The following is a 23,945-nucleotide window of genomic DNA, read 5'->3' on the forward strand; positions in this document are numbered from 1 at the left end:
GTATGGTGTTATAAAGTGGTCCAGTTTCATTCTTTTACATGTAGTCCAGTTTTCCTAGCACCATTTATTGAAGACACTCTCTCTTTCTCATCATATATTCTTGCCTCCTTTGTCATAGACTTGACCATATAAGCATAAGTTTATTTCTGGGTTTTCTTTTTTTTTAATTATGTTCAGTTAACCACTGTATAGTACATCAATAGTTTTTGATGTAGTGTTCAATAATTCATTAGTTGTGTAAAATACCCAGTGCTCATCACAACACATGCTATTTCTGGGTTCTCTATCCTGTTCCATTGATCTGTGTGTCTGTTTTTGTGCCAGTACCATACAGTTTATATTAATGGCTTTTAATTTTCAATATCTTATATTGAAGCATCAGAGTAGAGTGTTACTTGATTATTATATACACGTTATTTTTTTCAACAAAGAGTAATATAATTTGTATTGTAAAATATGTAATCTATATTGGGTTCCTCATATGTATTTTAAATAGTTTTTAGTTGAGTTAAAACTATTTGTGGTTGGTGAATGAAACATGCTAGAAATTCAAGATAACTGATGGATCATTTCACTTTTCTGACTAAAGTCTATATAAAATGATAGAATCTTTTCAAGCTCTGAAAAACCTCTGATTACCTTTATGTTGAGTTGTTATGAAAATGTAAGAAAATGAGCTTTAAACCAGTCTCTTAGGAAAATGAAACTCTTTGAGTTAGGGTATTTGTCCAAGGTTCTAGCTTTCATCCTACTTAAGAGCAAATTATATAGAAATCATATGCAGATAAAGTATACTGTGCTTGAATTTCATGTTTTAGGCATTTCAGTAGATAAAGAATACCATACCCATTAAAATAGTGGATCTTTATAATTCCTATGGACATTTAGTATGCTCTACTCCATTAATGCTATTGAGACCGCAGAGTATTTTGACTTATTTTCTTTTTCTTCTCTTCCACTCCTGCCTTCATCTAAATACAGTGAATAGTCTTCCACCTTAAGTCCTTCCTATGAGTCACATTCATAATTTGTAGACTGGTATATGTTTATTTTTAGAGGAACTATTGATTTCATGGAAAAATAGTTCTTATGGAAAATAGAAATAACAACATTGGTTCTTTTTTAAATGTTATTTATTTAAATTCAGTTAGCTAACATAGAGAACATCATTAGTTTTAGATGTAGAGTTCAGTAATTCATCAGTTACATGTAACATCCAGTGCTCATTATTATCAGGTGTCCTCCTTAATGCCCATCACCCAGTTACCCCATCCCTCCACCTGCCTCCCCTCTAACAACCCTCAGTTACTTTCCCATGGTTTCTTTCCCATAGTTAAGAGTCTCATATAGTTATTTCCCTCACTGATTTCTTCCCATTCCTTTTTTCCCTCCCTTCCCCGATGATCCTCTGCATTGTTTCTTACATTCTTTTGTTTAGGATTTTATTTATTTGAGGGGGGGAGAGTGAGCACGAGTCAAGCGGAGGGGCAGAGGGAGGAGTAGACTTCCTGCTGGGTAGGGAACCCAATACAGGGCTTGATCTCAGGATGCCTAACTAACTGAGCCACCCAGGTGCCCGTGTTTCTTATAGTCTTCATATGAGGAAACCATATGATAACTCTCTTTCTCTGACTAACTTCTTTTACTCAGCATAATAGCCTCCAGTTCCATCCATGTCAATGTAAATGGTAAGATTTCATCCTTTCTGATGGCTGAGTAATATTCCAGTGCGTGTGTGTGTGTGTGTGTGTGTGTGACATCTACTTTATCCATTCATCCGTTGGTGGACATCTCAGTTCTTTCTGCAGTTTGGCTGTTGTAGACATTGCTGCTATAAACACTGGGTGCAGGTGCCCCTTCAGATCACTACATTTGTATCTTTGGGATAAATACGTAGTAGTGCAATTAATAGCATTGGTTCTTAATGAAAGATTGAGAGAAAAAGATAAGCTGTTGAAAATTTGGAATAGTGTGGTGAATAGGTGGAGGTGGTTTTCATTGGTGGGGATAATGTGAAAGAGTTAAGTCTACCCAGAGTCATGCTGCTACCAGCAATTTCCGGGTTTACAGAGTCAGTGCTTGTTTTTGCTTACTGTTCTATCCATCCTAACAGCTAGCACAGTGCCAGGCACACAAGAGACACTCAGTAAATATTTGTTGAATAAATAAACATTATTTTAGCTTCCTGCTGAAGGATTTGATATCCCGAATGGTATTGTGATAATCACTGTGTGAATTTCCTCTTAAAAGAAACAAAGGTACTGCTTGTTTTTGTTTCCTTTGAGACTTTAGGCTTGAAAAGTATCTTTGATATCTAACTCTTAGATATCCTTAGATATCTAACATTCAGAGGAAAAGTTGAATTATGTTACCCCAAAGGGGAACATTTTATTTGTGCTAAGTGTGGTTGACAAGCTTTAAAGCACACAAAAAGAAGTTACTAAATGAGGAATTGTTTTTAATCTTCAGCATGAAAACAGCATAGGGTAATATAACTTTTCTGTGTGGTATTTTATACACATAGTTTTCTTATTTCCTTATGTCTTTTATAATTAGAAGATAGGCTAGTGCAGTAGAAATTACAGCAAACCATCTAGTGAGAAACTGATTTTTGCTTTTAAAGTCAGTTTTAAGAACAGTTTCTCATTGGATATGTTGGTTAATTAACATTTTTGGGGGGAGGTGGAAATTAGATCAAAACCAAATCTTTTTAAAAAGTTACCATATACAGTGTATTTAAACATAAAGAGAAAGGAAATGTCCACCCTTTCAAAAAAGCTTGGTACTTTATTATAAAAAAGTGTAATAGTACCTGGAGCAGTATTGTCCTGCAATGTACTGCAATGATGGAAATGTGCTTTATATACCCAGTACCATATAGCAGCCACTTAGCCACAGTGGCTGTTGAACACTTGAAATGTAGCTAATACAACTAACTGAAGTTTTTTATCTTAATTTTTTTTGTTTAAAAATAATTATTATACAATAAAATTGACTTCTTTTTGGCATATGATTCTTTTTTTTAGTTTGGTGAAGTTTAACACATGTATAGATTCATATAACCCCACCACAGCCAGGGTACTATAGTCTTGTCATGCCAAAATCTCTCCTGTGCTGTCCCTTCATAGTCACTCCTTTTCCACACCTCATTTGTTCTCCAGCTTCTTCTTTGGTTTGAATCTTAATTTTTTTATTTTTTTAAAGATATTTATTTATTTATTTGAGAGAGAATGCACAAGAGGGAGAAGGGCCAGAAGGAGAGGGAGGAACAGACTTCTCACTGAGCAGGGAGCCTGATGCGAGGCTTGATCTGAGAACCCTGGGATCATGACCTGAGCCAAAGGCAGATGCTTAACCAACTGAGCCACTTAGGTGTCCCTGTTTAAATTTTTTAAAAGATTTATTTATTTGAGAGAGAGAGAGAGAGTGCACATGAGTCGGGGGGAAAGGTAGAGGGATAGAAAGAAGCGGACTCTCCGCTGAGCAGGGAACCCAGCAGGGCTCAGTCCTAGGACCCCAAGATCATGACCTGAGCTGAAGCAGACACTTAACTGACTGAGCCACCCAGGTGCCCCTGAATATTTAAAATTTTTAAAGTAATTTTCTTAATCAGAAAATCATTGACTTCATTGGACTCAGATTAGAGTTTAAAAGAAAATCTCTTTAGAGATACAAAAACAGAAAGCCTTCATTTTATAGTGACTATATTTATATTGCATCTCTTTGAAAAGTATATGTCTGAACTACATGTGGTTTGGGTATACTGCAGCTTATTCATGGGAAATGTTATGTGGTGTATTCCAAGACAAAATTTAAATTATTTTCCCTCTTTTGTTTTGGATCACTTATGCTAGTGATCTCTTCCATAACTAAGAGCAAGCTGACCAACTAGAACTATCAGTCTTAGAATCTCTTTTTTTTCCATGGGTGGATTTTTAAGATTCCACCAAATACCTGGCTATTGATTACCAAGCTAGAGGAAGAACTAAAAATATGAAGTTCATTAAAATAAGTGAAAGATTTTACTATATAACTATTATATTATATATTATATTTATATATAATATTTATATTTATATTATATATTTATATAATATATATTTATATATAATTTATATATAATATTTATATATATTAATATATTGTATATTATACTATATAGCTATTTACTATATAACTATATATATAACTATTACAGACACTTTAGAGTGAGATTTCCTACTCTTAATTACTTTTCTTTAAAGATTTTATTTATTTATTTGACAGAAATCACAAGGAGGCAGAGAGGCAGGCAGAGAGAGAGAGGAGGAAGCAGGCTCCCGCTGAGCAGAGAGCCTGATGTGGGGCTCGATTCCAGGACCCTGGAATCATGACCTGAGCCGAAGGCAGAGGCTTTAACCCACTGAGCCACACAGGTGCCCCTCTTAATTACTTTTTTTAAAAAAGATTTTATTTATTTATTTGACAGAGAGAGAGAGAGAGATCACAAGTAGGCAGGTGGCAGGCAGAGAGAGAGGGGGAAGCAGGCTCTCCACTGAGCCTAGACCCCGACGTGGGGCTCGATCCCAGGACCCTGAGACCATGGCCCGAGCTGAAGGCAGAAGCTTAATCTACTGAGCCACCCAGGCGCCCCTTAATTACTTTTTTAAGTAGACTCCACACCCGGTATGGAGCCTAATGCAGGGCCTCAACTCACGACTCTGAGATCAAGACCCAAGCTGAGATCAAGGGTCAGACACTTAACTGACTGAGCCACCCAGGGGCTCTGATTCTTAATTACTTTTAATTATATTTTGAGGTTGCTTTTATTTATGGAACAAATATTTTTACCAGGAATCCATATTACTACTACTACTGCTGCTACTACTACTACAACTAATAATAATAATAATAATAATAATATCCATATTTTTAAGAAGATTTTATTAGAGAGAGGGAGAGAGAGAGAATAAGAGAGAGAGAGAGAGAGAGAACACAAGCAGAGGGAGCAGCAGAGGGACAGGAAGAAGCAGGCTCCCTGCCGAGCAAGGAGCAGGATATGGGACTTGACTCCAGGACCTTAGGATCATGACCTGAGCTGAAGGCAGACACTTGACTGAGCCACCCAAGCATCCCAATAGTGCCCATATTTTAACTGCCTTTAGAATATTAATACCCTACCGCCTCTCAAAATCAAGGGTGTAAAACTAAATTTATTATCTCTTAGCTTAACCTCTTAACTTCCTCCAGTTTTCCTCCTCTATCTCTGATAATGGTTAATAGCAACACCGTCTATACATTGGTCCAACCATAAACATATAAGTCATTGTAATCATCTCCTTTTTTCTCTATAATCTCCTTACTAGTTCCTGCCCTCCCAAATATATGTTAAAACTGCCCCTTTTTCTTTATCCTGAGTGTTCATGCCTTAATTAAGATCTTCTGTGTATCACTATTGCAATTGCAGTAGTCTCCTAACTGGTCTTCTGTCCTGTGTCACTCCATTCCACCCCAAATGTCTCCAAAATGATTCTTCTCTAAAATGCTAATACAATCATGTCGTTCCCCTGCTTAACTTTCCCATAGCCCCCTATTACCAATAGAATAAATTGCATTCTTGGCATATAAGGGCCCCATAATACATCAGTTGCCTAATTCTCTTGCTTATGATCTTTTATCTACTTTATCCATTTGTCTGGAATTCCTGCCTCATGTGTCCTTGCTGATTTCTGTTCGTCCTTTTATATTACGGTATTATCTCCTCTAAGAAGCCTTTTCCAACTCATATTCCCAGGGATGAATACATGTCTGTTTTCTGTTCTAGTATTGCTCGCTGTGACTGTATCATGCTCAGCTTTGTGTCTTGAGAATCCTGGTTCCTGGCCCATACAGTAGGTGCTCAATGAGTATTAGTTGTTCTGCATTTACCTTTAACTCACTGCTGTAAAGAACTACTTTCTCATCTATTTACACATATGATCCTTATAATAACCCTAGAAGTTTATAGGGCATAAGATGGTAGAATTAATGAGTGTGATTGCTTAATAAATGGAGAATTTTCAATGGAATGCAAATCTTCTGACTCCCAGCCCAGTAATTGTGTGTTTGTGCATATGTGTTTGTGTGTATGACTACATCATTAATTTTTCTAAGGTGCCAGCCAAAGATATGCATGTAATCATGGTAGTAGTTAAATCATATACAGTAGCTGAGCTTTAGGAATCCAGTCATTGTTTTTATCATTGAATCAGGCGAAACAATACTAGGCTGTAGTAACTTAGAAGGTTATGGGAATATATGCTACAAAATCCTACAATACTACCTTTAAAGATTTTTTTTTTAAGATTTTATTTAATTATTTGACAGACAGAGATCACAAGTAGGCAGAGAGGCAGGCAGAGAGAGAGGAGGAAGCATGCTCCCCACTGAGCAGAGAGCCCAATGTGGGGCTTGGTCCCAGGACCCTGGGACCATGACCTGAGCCGAAGGCAGAGGCTTTAACCCACTGAGCCACCCAGGTGCCCCATTATACTACCTTTAATCATGAACTAGCATGCTTATATCTTTTCTTCCTAACAAAGTTATCTTACCATCTTAAAATTTAAACTTCATATCATCTTTAATTTTCTGCAGCTGATCCTGTTTGCTTTATTATCTTTTGAATTGGTAGAGTGTGAAGTATTGGAATAATTTATGAAAGGAGATAGTAAAGAAGAGTTGTTTGTACTTGGTTGTGAAATTCTAGGGTGTGTTTGTCCATGTGTATGTTTCAAATGCCTAATCAGTACTTGAGTCACATACACCTACATAATAACTTTATCATTCCTATAAGTAAAGAAGATATTTTATGTTTCTTTCCTAAGAGAATGAGATGAGAACTAATAGAGAAACTTCATTTGATTGGATTATTTTTTCTTTCTTCTTGAATGTGGTATGATGATTGCTAATTTTGAAGATCTAAGTCATGAAATTTAATTGAACTGACTTCTGCAATTTTCGTCCAAAAGGTTTCACTGGAAGAAAAAAATGCAACTATTATTTATGACCCTAAACTACACACTCCAAAGACCCTACTGGAAGCTATTGATGACATGGGCTTTGATGCTATTCTCCACAATCCTAATCCTCTCCCTGTTTTAACTGAGACTGTGTTTCTGACTGTTGCTGCTTCACTGGCTGTGCCATGGGACCATATCCAAAACACATTGCTCAAGACCAAGGGTGTGACAGACATTAAAATTTCCCCTCAGCAAAGAACTGTAGTGGTGACAGTAATCCCTTCTATAGTGAATGCCAATCAGATAATAGAGCTGCTTCCAGATCTAAGTTTAGATACTGGAACTCTGGAGAAAAACTCAGGAACTTGTGAAGATTACAGTATGGCTCAAGCAGGTGAAGTCATGCTGAAGATGAAAGTAGAAGGGATGACTTGCCATTCATGCACCAGCACCATTGAAGGGAAAATTGGGAAGCTGCAAGGTGTTCAGAAAATTAAAGGTAATGTATTTTGTGTTATTTGTGTGATTGTTTTGTGAGCTTAGTTTTCTGTTTTGGTCTTTGAGGTGTTTGCTTTCTTCTTAAGCATGGGTTTTGAAAACACTGGGCTAGAATACTTAATGTTTCATTGAAGTCTGGGGAACAGTGTGGTATACCCAGGGTTATTGTAGGTAAAATTAATGATTATAATTAAAAATTACATGAGTCTTAAGCAGAAAAGGTAGCAGGAGGTTAGGGTTTTTTTTTAAATATTTTATTTATTTTATTTGACAGAGAGAGAGGACACAAGTAGGCAAAGAGGCAGGCAGAGAGAGAGGGAGAAACAGGCTCCCCACTGAGCAGAGAGCCCGATGCAGGGCTCCATCCCAGGACCCTGAGATCATGACCCGAGCCGAAGGCAGAGGCTTAAACCACTGAGCCACCCAGGCGCCCCAGGAGTTTAGGGTTTTTAATACAACATACCTGGAGTCCTAATATATTTCTATTCAGGCATGTGGGAACTTGGAGACCATAGATATAATGGTCATATTTTTTTAGTTTTTTTTTCCAGTCTGTGTCAGTAACATTTTCTGAAAAGAACTGAATTAGCTTAAGAGAGGATACTGACAACAAAGACAGAGAAGCAATTATGTGTGGTATTAATTTGGTCTATAGAATGTTTTCCAAAGTGGCCTAGGAATAACCAATAAAATATTTCTCTTTTTATTAACTAGTTTCCCTGGACAACCAAGAAGCTACTATTGTTTATCAGCCTCATCTTATCACAGTAGAGGAAATAAAAAAGCAGATTGAAGCTGTGGGCTTTCCAGCATTCATCAAAAAACAGCCCAAGTACCTCAAATTGGGGGCTATTGATATAGAACGCCTAAAGAACACACCATTCAAATCCTCAGAAGGATCACAGCAAAGGAGTCCATCATATACCAGTGACTCAACAGTCACTTTCCTTATAGATGGCATGCATTGTAAATCATGTGTGTTAAATATTGAAAGTACTTTATCTTCACTCCAATATGTAAGCAGCGTCATAGTTTCTTTAGAGAAGAGATCTGCCATCGTAAAGTACAATGCAAGCTCAGTCACTCCAGAAACCCTCAGAAAAGCAATAGAAGCCGTGTCACCAGGGCAATATAGAGTTAGTATTACAAGTGAAGTTGAGAGTACCTCAAACTCTCCTTCTAGCTCATCTCTTCAAAAGATCCCTTTGAACATAGCTAGCCATCCTCTGACTCAACAAACTGTGATAAACATTGATGGCATGACTTGTAATTCTTGTGTTCAGTCTATTGAGAGTGTCATATTAAAAAAGGCAGGTGTAAAATCCATACAAGTATCTCTTGCAAATGGCAATGGGACTGTTGAGTATGATCCTCTACTAACCACTCCAGAAACCTTGAGAGAAGCAATAGAAGACATGGGATTTGATGCTGCCTTGTCAGGTAATTATCATTCTTTTCTCAGATTCTGCTAATTTTTTTTATTTCCTGTTTTGGATTCTTTGGCTTTCATCAATAATAAATGAATAATAAGCACTGCAATTCCAGTTTTTAGAAGTAAGTCCTATAGAAGTAGTCAGTGGTGTATACAAAGATGCATAAGGATATTTGCATAATTATCTGTAATAGTCAAAAACTAGAAACATTAAATCATGATGCATCCATATGATGAAATGCTATAGAGGCATGATAAATTATAGTACTAAAGATACTTAATGCCACAGGAAAGTGTCTGAGATATCTTGTTAAATGAAAAAATAAAAGCTAAAAACTTGTATATTCAGTATGATCAAAATTTTATAAACACATGTGTAAGGATTTATACCATGTAAATGTTGTTTATGTATATAAGTGAATAAAGTTCCTGGAAGGACATAAACTACAATTTTAATAGTGGTTATTATATGAATGATAGGATAAAGGTGCTATTTATTTCCATGTGCTTACCTATGTACTTTGTTTTTTGTGACAAGGATGTATGTGTGCATGTATAATGGGAGAAGCAAATGCTATTTTGAAAAGAAAAAAAAGGTAGGAATAAATAATAGAATTTTAACCATAGCTTTAAATTTGGACATTCAAACGAAACAGACTCTAGAACTGCCCCAAAGTCTATTTCCTGACATCTCTTACTGTGAACTGAAACCAAAAATGAATGTTCAATAAATTTGCCTATGGCAACTTGTTATTTTGAACTAGAATTGAACCTAGCATTGAATTAAACTGGAAATGCCCCAATGAAATTTCTTGCTGTAAATAAAATAGAAAAATTATATAACTAATTTCCAGACAGTGTTAACTTTTGCTATTCTGATCAGAATGAAGGATATCAAATAGCAATATTCTTTTCTCAAGCACACTAAAACTGAGAAGCATGAAAAATTAAACACATGCTCAAATTATTGTGGTAGACAGATGTCAGTGGAAGAGGACCCAGAGACATACTAAATATTCTTAATTTTTACACTCATGACAAGTGGCAGATATTATAGAATTTTCTTTTTTAATTTTTTTTAAAGTTTTATTTTTATTTTTAATAATGGTAATGGCCTACAACTCAGAAAAACCCACAAACTTAGAATTTTCTTTTTTTACATTTAAAAAAAAATATTTTATTTATTTTATAAGTAGGCAGAGAGGCAGGCAGAGAGAGAGAGAGAGAGAGGAGGAAGCAGGCTCCCTGCTGAGCAGAGAGCCCAATGTGGGACTCAATCCCAGGACCCTGCGATCATGACCTGAGCCTAAGGCAGAGGCTTTAATCCACTGAGCCACCCAGGTGCCCCTCTTTTTTTAAAATTTTTTAAAAGATTCTATTTATTTATTTGGCAGAGAGAGAGAAAGATCATAAGTAGGCAGAGAGGCAGACAGAGAGGGAGGAGGAAGCAGGCTCCCTGCAGAGCACAGAGCCCGATGCGGGGCTCAATCCCAGGACCCTGAGATCATGACCTGAGCCGAAGGCAGAGGCTTAACCCACTGAGCCACCCAGGTGCCCCAGAAATTATAGAGTTTTCACTTTTTAATGTAAGGATGTAGTTTGCATACCATAAAATTCTATTTTATTTATTTTTATTTTTTATTTATTTTTATTTATTTTTTAATTTTTTAAAGTTTATTTATTTATTTTTTAATTTTTTAAAGTTTTAATTTTTTTATTTTTAAGGGTTTTATTTATTTATTTATTTAATCTAATTTTATTTTATTATATGCTATCCCAAGGATGGCAAATGTAAGTCTTCTGTGGGGCCATCTCCCACATCAATTGTAGCTCTGTTTTTTTTTTTTTTATGTTATCTTGCCTACATATAGTACATCATTAGTATCATTTGTTTTTGCTGTAGTGATGAACAGTTCATTAGTTGTATATAGCACCCAGTGTTTATCACAACATGTGCCCTCCTTAATAATAGGCACTGCATGTTAATACAGTTAATACCCGTTATCTGACTACCCCATCCCTCCAACCCTCTCCCTTCTGCAAGCCTCAGTTTGTTTCCTGGAGTCCAGAATCTCTCATGGTTTATCTTCATGTCTGATTTCTTCCCATTCAGTTTTCCCTCCTTTCCCCTATGGTCCACCACACTATTCCTTATGTTCCACATGTAAGTGAAACCGTATGATAATTGTTTTTCTCTGCTTGACTTATTTCACTCAGCATAATCCCCTCCAGTTCCATCCACGTCACTGCAAATGGTAGATATTCATCCTTTCTGATGGCTGAGTAATATTCCATTGTATCTATGAACCACATCTTCTTTATCCATTCATCTGTTAAAGGACATTTTGTCTCCTTCCACAGTTTGGCTATCATGGATATTGCTGTTTTGAAAATTCACCCTTTTAAAGTATACAGTCCAGTGGTTCTTAGAATATTCAGAGTTTTGGAGCTGTTACCACTATCTAATTTTACAAGATTTTCATCACCCCCAAAAGAAACCCCGTGCCCATTAGTAGTCACTCCTCATTTCCCTTCCCTCTTCCTCAGCTCCTGTTACTTACTGTTCTGGTTTTTGTCTTTATGAATTTGACAGCTCTAGGTACCTTATGAGTGGAATCATAGAATATTTGTCCTTTTGTGTCTAACTTCTTTCATTTAGTATATTGTTTTCAAGGTACACAAATTTTCATCTATGTTTGTAACATATGTCTGTATTTCATTCTTTTTGTTGCTAAATAGTATTCCATTGTGTATATACATATACACCTCATTTTGTTTCTCCACCTGTCAGTTCATGGAAATTTAGGTTGTTTCCACTTCTTGGCTTTTATGAATAATGCTGCTATGAACATTTGTGTATGAGTTTTTACATGAATATATGTTTTTGTTTCTTCTGGGTATATACATAGGAGTGTAATTTCTGGGTCATAGGGTAAATACGTTTAACTTTTTCAGGAACTGCCATATGTTTCCAAAGTGGCTGAACCACTTTACATTGCCACCTAGAATTCTCACTTGAATAAAGACAATCTCAAAAGACCAAAATTCTTGTACTCAAGAAAAGAGACATATAATTCCTTATTAGAAAATTCACATAGGATACCAAAATATTAAAGGGCCTCTAGTACTAAATGTCTGAACAAAGTATGGGAGATCCATAATTACAAAAGGAAATGATTATGAAACAAGAAGAGGGGCACCTGGGTGGCTCAGTGGGTTAAGCCTCTGCCTTTGGCTCAGGTCCTGATCTCGGGGTCCTGGGATCAAGCCCCGCATCGGGCTCTCTGCTCAGTAGCGAGCCTGCTTCCTCCTCTCTCTCTGCCTGCCTCTCTGCCTACTTGTGATCTCTGTCTGTCAAATAAATAAATAACATCTTTTAAAAAAAGAAACAAAAATTTTAATTGAAATATCGAAGTGAAACTGTATCAGGTAGACATAAAAATGAATAAAATTGGTTTCAGCAAGATTTAGTTGTATCTATCATTCCTTAAAATCTTTAATACTTTATTTATTTAGAGAGCACAAGCAGTGGGGAGGGGCAGAGGGAGCAGGAGAGAATCTTAAGCAGGCTCCATGCCTAGCATGGAGCCTGATGTGGAGCTCAATCTGAGCCAAATCAAGAGTCAGACACTTAACCAACTGAGCCACCCAGGTGCCACCATTGCTTATAATTTTTAAAAGTTTTCAAAATGACAGTATTTGAGGGGTGCCTGGGTAGCTCAGTTGTTAAGCGTCTGCCTTCAGCTTAGGTCATGATCCTAGGGTCCTGGGATTGAGCCCTGCATTGGCCTCCCTATGCTTCTCCCTCTCCCACTCCCCCTGCTTGTGTTTCCTCTCTTGCTGTGTCTCTCTCTGTCAAATAAATAAATAAAAAATCTTTTTAAAAAAGACAGTATTTGAAGCTGATTCACATTTTGCTCGTATAATGTTGAATTAATCTTCAGAGTTTCTATTAAATTAAAATACTTTGGCATACATAATGCATTATGACCACCACATAAGTTTAGTTTACATTAATATAGCCAGACAAGTTACTTACACTGTGATATTCCTATGCTTCTTAAATATAGGAACTTAAATACAGGAACTTAAATCATATCAGTTTATATCACATATAGTATGAAAGTGAAATATTTTTTAAAAATCAGATCTGGTATCTGACGTTATTGTAAGCAAGGACCTCACAGACTTTCAGATTGTACCTCCACATTGGAATTTATCCTATTCATTTGGGTCTGTATTTTTTTTTAAAGATTTTTTATTTATTTATTTGACAGAGATCACAAGTAGAGAGGCAGGCAGAGAGAGAGAGAGAGGGAAGCAGGCTCGCCGCTGAGCAGAGAGCCCTATGGGGGACTCGATCCCAGGACCCGAGATCATGACCTGAGCCGAAGGCAGCGGCTTAACCCATTGAGCCACCCAGGCGCCCATCATTTGGGTCTGTATTTTTGCAGCTTCAAGTATGGTTCACAGATCAGCAGTAGAAGCACCATCACCAGGAGCTTGTTAGAACTAGACTCTCTGACCCACTGCATATCCATTAAATAAAAATCTACATTTTAATTTTAATAAGCGCTCCAGGTAATTCATATGCACATTATAGTTTGAGAAGCCCTGGTATAAATAATTTGCCATGGTGACCTCTATAAATAAAGTCTCTGAATTAAATCACTATTAACATTGTTTATTTGCTACAATGATAATATAGTATTAAACAATATAATTTAAAATGGCATTTAAGAGTTTTTATAGGGGCGCCTGGGTGGCTCAGTGGGTTAAAGCCTCTGCCTTCGGCTCAGGTCATGATCCCAGGGTCCTGGGATCAAGCCCCACATCGGGCTCTCTGCTCAGCGGGGAGCCTGCTTCCTCCTCTCTGTCTGCTTCTCTGCCTAGTTGTGATTTCTCTCTGTCAAATAAAAAAATATATTTAAAAAAAGAGTTTTTATATACAGATGTGAGCAGCGTAAAAGTAACTTTCCAACTACCTCACATGGCTTCAAAGATGGACTTGAACAGTAGGAGAAATTCTGGTCAGACTAGTAAGAGCACTTGATAGTCTCTCTCCATGTCTATCATCTACCTTGTTTTCAGGATCCATGAATGCAACATGTTCAGTAACTTTTAACAATGGATTTTACCTTAACCAACTGTTGTCAAGGGCCCCAGGAATTGACTGTTTGACAAATAATTACCAGGAGCCTGTTGTGTGTCCTACATCTGTTAGGGGTTAAAACAAACACATTAATGGCCATGATGAATAGGTAGAAAACCTTGGCACAGTGAACATCACCATAAAAGAATTGATAGAGTTGTGACTAGAGTGGCCCATATTATTTGGATAAAAGGTTGATATCAAATGATTGCATTTTGTATTTCTGATAGAGATCATTCAGAGTTTAAGATGCTATCAGAATGGTGGCTACCCATTTTCTGAATATCCATGTCAATGCCGATTCTGGCCTCATAGCCCATCACTATAACCCCTTCCCAGAAAGAGAGGGGCTGGCATGATTTGTCTTTATGACATACTAATTCTGGGTGGGCTGTAAACGTTAAAGGAGATAGAGAAATATCAGGTGCTTTTTTTCTTCATTGGTGAATCTTTTTTTAATTTTATTTTTTAACATTTTAATGCAGGTATAGTTAACTTACAGTGTTACATTAGTTTCAGGTGTACAATATAGTGATTCATCACTTCCATATTTCACCCAGTGCTCATCACAAGTGCACTTTTTTTTTTTGGTTAAAGATTTTATTAATTTATTTAAGAGAGAGTGAGAGAGTGAGTAGCACAAGCAGCGGGAACAGCAGGCAGAGCAGGCAGAGGGAGAAGCAAGGTCCCTGCCAAGCGAGGAGCCCGATGAGGGACTGACTGGATCCTAGGACCCTAGGATCATGACCTGAGTTGAAGGCAGCTGGTTAACCGACTGAGCCACCCAGGTGTCCCCACATGTGCACTTCTTAATCTCCATCACCTATTTAACCCATCCTCTTAAGAGTTCCTCTGGTAACCATCTGTTTATCCTCTATAATTAAGAATCTCTTTGTTAATTTCTCTCTTTTTTGTCCCTTTGCTCATTTGTTTTGTTTCTTAAATTGCACATATGAGTGAACTGAGAGAGTATTTCTCTTTCTCTGACTGACTTATTTCACTTAGAATAATACATTCTAGCTCCATTCTTATCACTGTAAATGGCAAGATTTCACTTTTTATGGCTAAAATTCCATTGTGTATATGTGTGTGTATACATATGTATATGCACTACACTTTCTATCCATTTATCAATTGATGCACAGTTGAACTGCTTTCATAATTTAGCTATTGTAAGTAAGAAAAAGTAGAAAAGTAGTCATTTAATCCAGTGTGACTTTTTTTTTTTTACACCTGTCTTGCATCTGTGGAAGATGGAAACTTTTGCTCTTCTGGTTACCCCACTCACTGGGGTAAAGAGCACAATTTTATGGATCTTTGTTGAGAGGTCATGCCAAGGTAGCTAAAAGGGACTATTTCTAAGACTTACTTTAATTTTGTGTACTCTACTTCCAGAGTGTGAAAATTGCAGACTGTATTATAGGTTAGCTCTGGTACCTGAAATAACTGAATACTGAGCCTAAAGTAATTAGCAGTATAAACTTTTTTTTTTCAGTGTCTTATTTCAGAATGAAGTCTTGATAGTAATTGTGAGAGAATGAAGTAAGCTCCTGGATGGATTTATATATTTTTTCAAAGCCACAGCTATTTCCTTTGGGCAAATGAGCTTCCTTTTTGAATTCTTTAAGATCACAGTAGTATTTAGTAAATTTTACCATCTGTTTTTTAAAATAATGCTCCCACAATCTGAATGAATATAGTTTTCTAAATTGATTTTCTTATGATCAGAGACCGACTAATTTTGTAATTGGGATTATCTAGTCAGTTGTGATCAAAGTGTCTTTTGCTGTAACCCAGGTTGGCTGTAGTGCCATCGCCTGGAAGAATGGTGGAAATGCAGAATCTCAGGCCCCATCCTAAATGTCCTGAACTATAATCTGCATTTTAACAAAATCCCCCAGGTTGTCGTATGTACATTAAGAGTAAGTAACAGTAAGAGTTATTATACTGATTTGTGAAGTCTAGGTCATTATTTATGAGTTAAATGGTCAGGCTTCTATTAAAGTTTCTGCAAAAGATGCCCTCTTTAGCATCCTGAAAACCAGCTCTGATGCAGGGGTTCCTCTGTGGGTTAGCCAAGTAGACCTGAACCATTTTTTTTTTTTTTGCCCAAGGGGAAGAAAGAACGAGTTAGGTGCCTGAAAATTGCCACATCACCTCTTTTCCTCCTTATCTCTGCAGGAGAGTATAAAATCATTAGCTTTGCAAGTGCACGGATGTGCTAGAGAGGATAACTTCTCCCTTCTTGGAGATGATTCATACTGCAGTGGATAAACTAAAACAGAATGGCAGATTTTCTGAGACTGCAGGGGAACTTCTGGTTGATAAGAATTTCCCATTGTTTCACAGTCCATAAACATTCTCTGGAGAGATTTTCCAAATATTCCTTTTATTTTATTTTATATTTTTATTTTAATCTTTTGCCTATACACAAATCTTCTAGCAGCTTTATTCATAATTACCAAAAACTGGAGACAATCTAGATGACTTTATTTACTTATTTATTTTTATTATGTTCAGTTAGCCATTGTGTAAGTACATCATTAGTTTTTGATGTAGTGTTCAGTGATTCGTTAGTTATGTATAACACCGATGCTCATCACACCACGTGCCCTCTATGACCTTGTTACTCCCTCCCCCAACCGCCTCCCTTCTGAAACCCTCAGTTTGTTTCCCGGCGTCCAGAGTCTCTTATGGTTTGTCTCCCTCTCTGATTTCTCCCCCTTCAAATTTCCCTTCCTTCCCCTATGGTCCACCGTGCTATTGCTTATGTTCCATATATGAGTGAAACCATATGATAATTGTCTTTCTCTGCTTGACTTACTTCACTTAGCATAATCCCCTCCAATTCCATCCATGTCGATGAAAATGGTAGATATTCATCCTTTCTGATGGCCGAGTAATATTCCATGGTATATATGAACTCTGTCTTCTTTATCAATTCATCTGTTGAATGACATCTCAGCTTCTTCCACAGTTTGGCTATTGTGGACATTGCTGCTATAAACATTGGGGTGCACCTGTCCCTTCTTTTCACCACATCTATATTTTGGGGGTAAATACCTAGTAGTGCAATTGCTGGGTCATAGGGTAGCTCTATTTTTAACATTTTATTTAGTTTTTTGGAGCATGTGCCCATGTGCCTGCAGCGTGGGGAGAGGCAGAGGGAGAGTTGGAAAGAGAATCTTAAGCAGGCTCCACACCCAGCATGGAGCTAACATGGGGCTCAGTTTCACAACCCTGAGATCATGACCTGAGCCAAAATCAAGAGTCAGATCCTTAACCGACTGAGCCACTCAGGCATCCCCCCCAAATATTCCTTTGCACATAACAAAGATTACTGCTGACTTACTCCTTGCCTTTTCTTCAATTGTCCTCAAAGACATTTTAATGTAAAAAAATATTGTTTTTAAAATTTAGAGAATATAGAAGTGTCTATAGAGAAAATGTGTTCATCTGTCATTCTATTCTTGCCTGAACCCCATTCCTCAGAAGTAGCCACCATTAATATTTTGACTTCCCTGTACATGGCCTCATATATACATATATGCAATTTTAAAAATTAGTGTATATATATATATATATTTTAGATTTTATTTGAGAGAGAGCATGCATGCAAAAAATAAGTGAGAGAGAGAGACAGAGAGCACATGTATGTGGGAGGGGCAGAGGGAGGGGAAGAAACGGATTCCCCACTGAGCAGTGAGGTCACATGGGACTCAATCCCAGGACCCCGGGATCATGACCTGAGCAGAAGGCAGGTACATAACAGACTGAGCCTCGCAGGTGCCACTACACAAAAAATTTTCAAATGACATCATACTGCAATGCTGTTTTACAAATTCATTTTTGCTCTCCTTACTATATCATGAATTAGTTTAATGCCAGTATACAAGTCATTAACATGATGATAACTGTTCATTATAAAAATAAGAGCTTTCCATCAACAACCTACTCTCTAGCTGGGATTTTCAATAGAGAAAATAGCTAGAAGAACTTGGTATAACCAAAGCTTTGTTTATTCAGTTAGTTCAGATTTTCCAGAGAACTGGGACAGGCAGTATTGAAATTTGAAGTCACTTTCTGAAAAGTGTAAAAAGTAGTGTTGAGAGTTCTAGGTACATGCTGGTTTTAAAACACGGAATGGTTTGACAGTGCCTGGAGGTATGGATTGTGATAAATGACCAGGATGCAGCTGAAGAATACCTCAAATGAAACGAATCTTTCCCTCTCCACCAGATACAAATGAGCCATTTGTAATAATAGCTCAGACCTCATCAGAAATGCCGCTTTTGACCTCAACAAATGAATTTTATACTAAAATGATGACACCAGTTAATGACGTGGAGGCAAACACTACATCTAAGTGTTACATACAGGTCACTGGTATGACTTGTGCTTCCTGTGTAGCAAACATTGAACGGAATTTAAGACGAGAAGAAGGTAAGACAGTCTTGGAGCCTGTTATTTTGTGTATTGATTTGAGGACTCTCTCCTTTTTGACCTCTTAGTTGTTTTATAACCATTTTTGTGGTTCTTGCTAGGGCCTTATGAAGTCCTGCATATGAGTGATGTGCAGGACAACCTTGACTTTCTGACAGTCAGTTTTTGTGTTTTGTTCCCAAGTTCCAATCTTGTTTATCTCACAATCGGTAAATTTAATATCAATGAAATTTGTAGGAAAATAACAGAAGGAAATGTATAAGGTTACTATTCTCTATAGACCTTGGTTGCAATCAATGTTAAGAAACATACAAATTTTCTGATAAAGCTTTGCTTAAAACTAATAACCATAGTCCGTAAGTTTCAGTATTACTGTACCTGGACCAAGAACCAGACCAAAACTAAGTTTGTTTAGAATTATAGTATTCTATTCCAACAGTTTTATCACTGATAATTGCTTATAGCAAAAATGTTAAAAAGTTACTCAGTATTGTGTATAAATTTTAACTCTAGGTTACAAAATCTTAGAAAATTTATAGCATACATTTTTTATTCAGTTATACTCAAATGTTTTACTTTATAAGTTTGCATTCATGTTAATAGACTTCACACTGTGGTATAATAGATTTGTTAACCATGTAGTTATGCAGTTATGTTCAATAAGACTGAAATCATGGGTTTGGTACTAGCCCGAGTGTCTTAAATAATACATGCCCTTGGTCACAAGGGCCAAATAAGTAAGATTAGTGTCAGCTTATCCCTTCTATTGTGGGGCAATAACTCAAAGTATATAATAATAATATAGGGCTGGGGTCCATAGGCCTTATATGTAAAGGCCTTATAACACACACACACACACACACGCCTTACCTTATATATATGGGCCAGAAAATTATAACGAAGTGTATATTATACAGAGCCATCTTCAGTTATTCCCTTATCTGCACTGTGTCATTTTTGCATGTCATTTCAATCTCCATTATATCTAATTAGAATGCAGTTGAGGCTGAAGCTTATATTACACTTTGAATGATTAAAAGGGGAAAGGAGGGAGGTTACAAACAAATGAAAACAAAAGAAGTTTGTAAAGTTCTTGTTTAATTTTAGAACCAATAATTTTTTGGCAATTCAGAAATAGCCTTTTTTGTAAGATAAATAATGCCTATGCCAATCATGAATCTTTTTAAAAAAAAATCGATTCTGCGGATTGATCCTTCCTATTGCTTCCTACTATCCCCTTTACTACCTCTTTACCCAATTAAGAATACCATTGGCCTAGCTGGGGTTACTATATTCACTTTTTAAAAAATTATATAACACTCGCTGTCTCTTAGTTTAGTTTACATTATATTTATAAAAATGAAGAGTTTTAATTATAGTTTGAAGTAAGAGTTTAAAAAGTTAGCCATAATTTATGTAAGTATGAACCTATTTTTGAGAGTCAAATTTTCCCTTCTATTTCTGTTTGGCTATAGATTACATCCAAATGAAGCAAAAAGATTTTTTCTACTTTCTCTGTACCCTACTCTTATTACTGATGCTTTCCTATGAACTGGTCCTCTGAATTATTTGGTATCCACAAAGCCCAGAATGTAAGCATTTTTTATAGAAATCTTAGATTATATAGGTACTTTGTTTTCTTATTAAAAACTATTATTAAGTTAATACTATTTTCTTTTCTTTTTATCCAACCGTAGAGTTGACCTGTTGATCCCCATTGCCTGTCAGGTAGCCGCCAAGTGCCATAGATAACCAGAAAGAGCTGACACTTCTGCTATGCAGAATTAATTTTCTTCCTGGCATTGTCAGCAATAGCTGGCCTAGAGAAGTAGGATGGTTATTAATAAAAGGCTTGTACTAGAGAACAGGATGACTGTGATAAAATGAACTCATTTGTTTAATTAACAAGTTGTTTGGCACTCCCCCCCATGAATAAGAGCACTTTATATTAGTGTGTACCAGACAGTAAAATTTGATAATTTTAAGAAATCACTATTATTTGATTATGCTATAATGTACATGTTGGTACATATTGGATTCTTTGCTATAACTGCAGTGATTTCCTTAAGTGCTTAAGTTCCTTTCTCTAGGTCTCTGTCTTATTGGTTTCTACAAATGCTTTATATTTACATGATATGGTCTCAGCGTATTGTAATTCATAGGCCTTACTTGGATCCCAATTCAAAAAAAAGAAACTGTGTTAGGCAAACTAGTAAACAATTACAAGACAACTATGGAAATGTGAATTCTGCCTGGATATTTGGTGATAATGAATTATTTTAGGTATGATAAGGTGTTATATGTACTTTTTAAAGAGAGGAGTCTTTTAATGATATGTATTTAAATATTTACATATGAAATATTATCTGGGTTTTGCTTCAAAATAATCAGGGTAGAGTACAGGAAGTAAGAGGATAGGAATATAGATGAAACAAGAACAGCTCCAGTATTAATTTTTTAAAGAGCTTTGTTTATTTGTTTTAGAGAGAGAGAGAGAACAGGGGGAGGCAAAGGGAGAGGGAGAGAATGAGAGAGGATCCTTAAGCAGACTCCTCACTTAGCACAGAGCTCAACATGGGGCTTGATCCCAGGATCCCCAAGATCATGACCTGAGCCAAATCAAGAGTTGATCATCTAACCTACTGAGCTCCCCAGGCACCCCAGCCCCAATATTATTGATAATTGTTGAAACTGGGCAATGGTTGTATCAAGTTCATTATGTTGTTCTCTTTTGAGTATATATATATGTCAAAAATTTCCATAATAAAAAGTTTAAGAAACTAAGGCCCCATTTCAAATAGTTTTATTTGGTTTGGGTTCAAGACTGTATAAAAGCTAACTAATAACTAATAAATAACTAGCAAATTTCCCTAGGTTCACTTTAATCCCTTTATACATAAAAAATACTAATAACATTACTCTTTTTATAAGGGTATTATCTCAATTGTTTTTCTTATCAATGCTTCTAGGCATATATTCTGTACTTGTGGCTCTGATGGCTGGCAAGGCAGAAGTAAGGTATAATCCTGCTGTTATACAACCCCCAATGATAGCTGAGTTCATCCGAGAGCTTGGATTTGGAGCTACTATGATAGAAAATGCTGATGAAGGAGATGGTGTTTTGGAACTTGTTGTAAGTAATCATTTCTGTGTGATTAATAAAATTTACAGAAAAAACATAGGGAGGATTCAGAAAATAGTTTCAAAGATATTTAAGGGTTGGGAAAATAAGACATAAAAGGTAAATTAAGGAAACTGGAAAATAGAAGGATAATATATGACTTAAGCATGGAATGTAAGACAATCATCTCTCTATTAAGACCCAAAAAAGATTTAGGTTTGAATAAATAAATGGAAATCAACTTTTAAAATATAGTATGATTCCTACCTAGTAGCTAGAATATAAATTTCAGATGCATCAAAGACTTAAAATTTATAGATGAAGCTATAAAACCAGGTGAAGCCTTGTTTGTTTTAAAATGGTCATTTTTGCCAATCTAGCAAATTGAGTTTTATTTATATAACTTAAACAATTAAAACAAAAAATGTAATATTGCACCAAAATTAGTTCCACCTCAGTCAAAACTTTAAATGTCAAAAAACATGAAATCACTAGGAGAAATATTTAGAGCTCTTTCCCCCAGTACTTTATTATAAAAACTTGAGACATCAGGAAAGTCAAAAGAATTGTACAGTGGAAACCCTTATCCCCACCACCCAGATTCTCCATTAACATTTTAGTGTATCTCTTTTACTATACATGTATTTTAATCCATTGTGTAAATAATTTTAGACTCACAAAGTGGCAAAACGAGTAGAGAATTTATATGAAGCTTCTACCCAGCTTTTCCTAATAATAACATCTAACCTATCACTTGAAAAGTAGTATTAGAGTGACAATGGCCTTTCTAACTATCATATAAAACCTATAAAGAAAAGATTGATAAATTCATACATATGAAAATTTCTTTTTGGAAGGAAAATACCATAAACAAAGTCAAAAGATGAAAATTGAATTTATTTCTTATCATAGAAGAAGGTTAATTTTCTAATATATGAAGAGGTATTATAAATCAATAAAAAAGTACCAATAACCCAGAAGAGAGATAGTAGAGGATATGAACTGACAATTCACAGAAAATCAGAATGTTACCACTTTAAGCATATGAAAAGATATTCACCTTCATTCGTAATAAGAATAAAGCAATTAAAACTGCATTGAAATGCCACTTTTCACCTATTAGATTGGTAAAGATAATACATAATTTTGTTAACACCAATTGATACAGGCTCTCAACAGGGGAATTTGGCAATGTCTAACAAAAGTAAAATTGCACATACCCTTTGCTTTAAAAGTTCCACTCACAGAAGTTATCCAACAGACATAGATGCATATGTATGAAATGACATACTGTGTTCATTATACTATTTTTTATTATAGCAAAAAATAAGAAAAAAACTAAATGTTAATACTGGGGGCTAGATACATAAATTACAATATGTCCATATAGTATGATACTAAGCAGCTATTAAAAGAATGGGTGGGTTTTTTTTTAATATTTATTTTTTTATATTAAAATTTTTAAAAAACAATTTTATTTTTATTTTCTTGTTTTTATTTTTTTATTATGATATGTTATTCACCATACAGTACATCATTAGTTTTTGATGTAGTGTTACATGATTCATTTTTTATGTATTACATGATTATTTATTCTTATTACAAATGAAGGTGAATATCTTTTCATATGCTTAAAGTGGTAACATTCTGATTTTCTGTGAATTGTCAGTTCATATCCTCTACTATCTCTTTCAGTGCTCCATGCAATACATACCCTACTTAATACCCACCACCAGGCTAACCCATCCCCTACCACCTCCCCTCTAAAACCCTCAGTTTGTTTCCCAGAGTCCACAGTCTCTTATGGTTTGTCTCCCCTTTGATTCCACCCTCGTCATTTTTCCCTTTATTCTAATGTCCTCCATGCTATTCCTTATGTTCCACAAAGAAGTGAAACCATACAATAATTGACTTTCTGTGCTTGACTTATTTCGCTCAGCGTAATCCCCTCCAGTTCCACCCATGTTGATGTAAGTAGTGGGTATTCATCCTTTCTGATGGCTGAGTAAAATTTCGTTGTGTATATGGACCACATCCTCTTTATCCATTTGTCTGTTGAAGGGCATTTTGGCTCTTTCCACATTTTGGCTATTGGGGAAATTTTTGCTATGAACACTGGGGTGCATATGGCCCTTCTTTTAACTACATCTGTATCTTTGGGGTAACCCAGTAGGGCAGTTGTCGGGTCATGGGTAGCTCTAAACTTTTTGAGGAATCTCCACACTGTTTTCCAAAGTGGCTGTACCAACTTGCATTCCCACCAACAGTGTAAGAGGGTTCCCCTTTCTCCACAACCTCTCCAATATTTGTTGTTTCTTGACT

The 23,945-nt window shown here is 36.0% G+C and overlaps 1 protein-coding gene across 4 annotated transcripts in view; it reads left to right on the forward strand.

Annotated features, from left to right (window-relative positions):
• Nucleotides 1-23,945, forward strand: part of ATP7A (ATPase copper transporting alpha) — a 174,799-nt gene that overhangs the window by 93,335 nt on the left and 57,519 nt on the right. For 3 of the 4 annotated variants that reach the window (XM_045995381.1, XM_045995383.1, XM_045995384.1), the window contains 4 exons: nt 6,987-7,476; nt 8,190-8,915; nt 18,299-18,502; nt 21,472-21,635. In XM_045995381.1, coding sequence (XP_045851337.1) covers nt 6,987-7,476; nt 8,190-8,915; nt 18,299-18,502; nt 21,472-21,635 — 1,584 coding nt within the window. Of the gene's footprint in view, nt 1-5,803; nt 5,871-6,986; nt 7,477-8,189; nt 8,916-18,298; nt 18,503-21,471; nt 21,636-23,945 lie in introns of all 4 variants that reach the window. The other variant, XM_045995382.1, reaches the window with a different exon arrangement.

Source organism: Meles meles, chromosome X (genome assembly GCF_922984935.1).
Source record: "Meles meles chromosome X, mMelMel3.1 paternal haplotype, whole genome shotgun sequence".
Taxonomy (NCBI): domain Eukaryota; kingdom Metazoa; phylum Chordata; class Mammalia; order Carnivora; family Mustelidae; genus Meles; species Meles meles.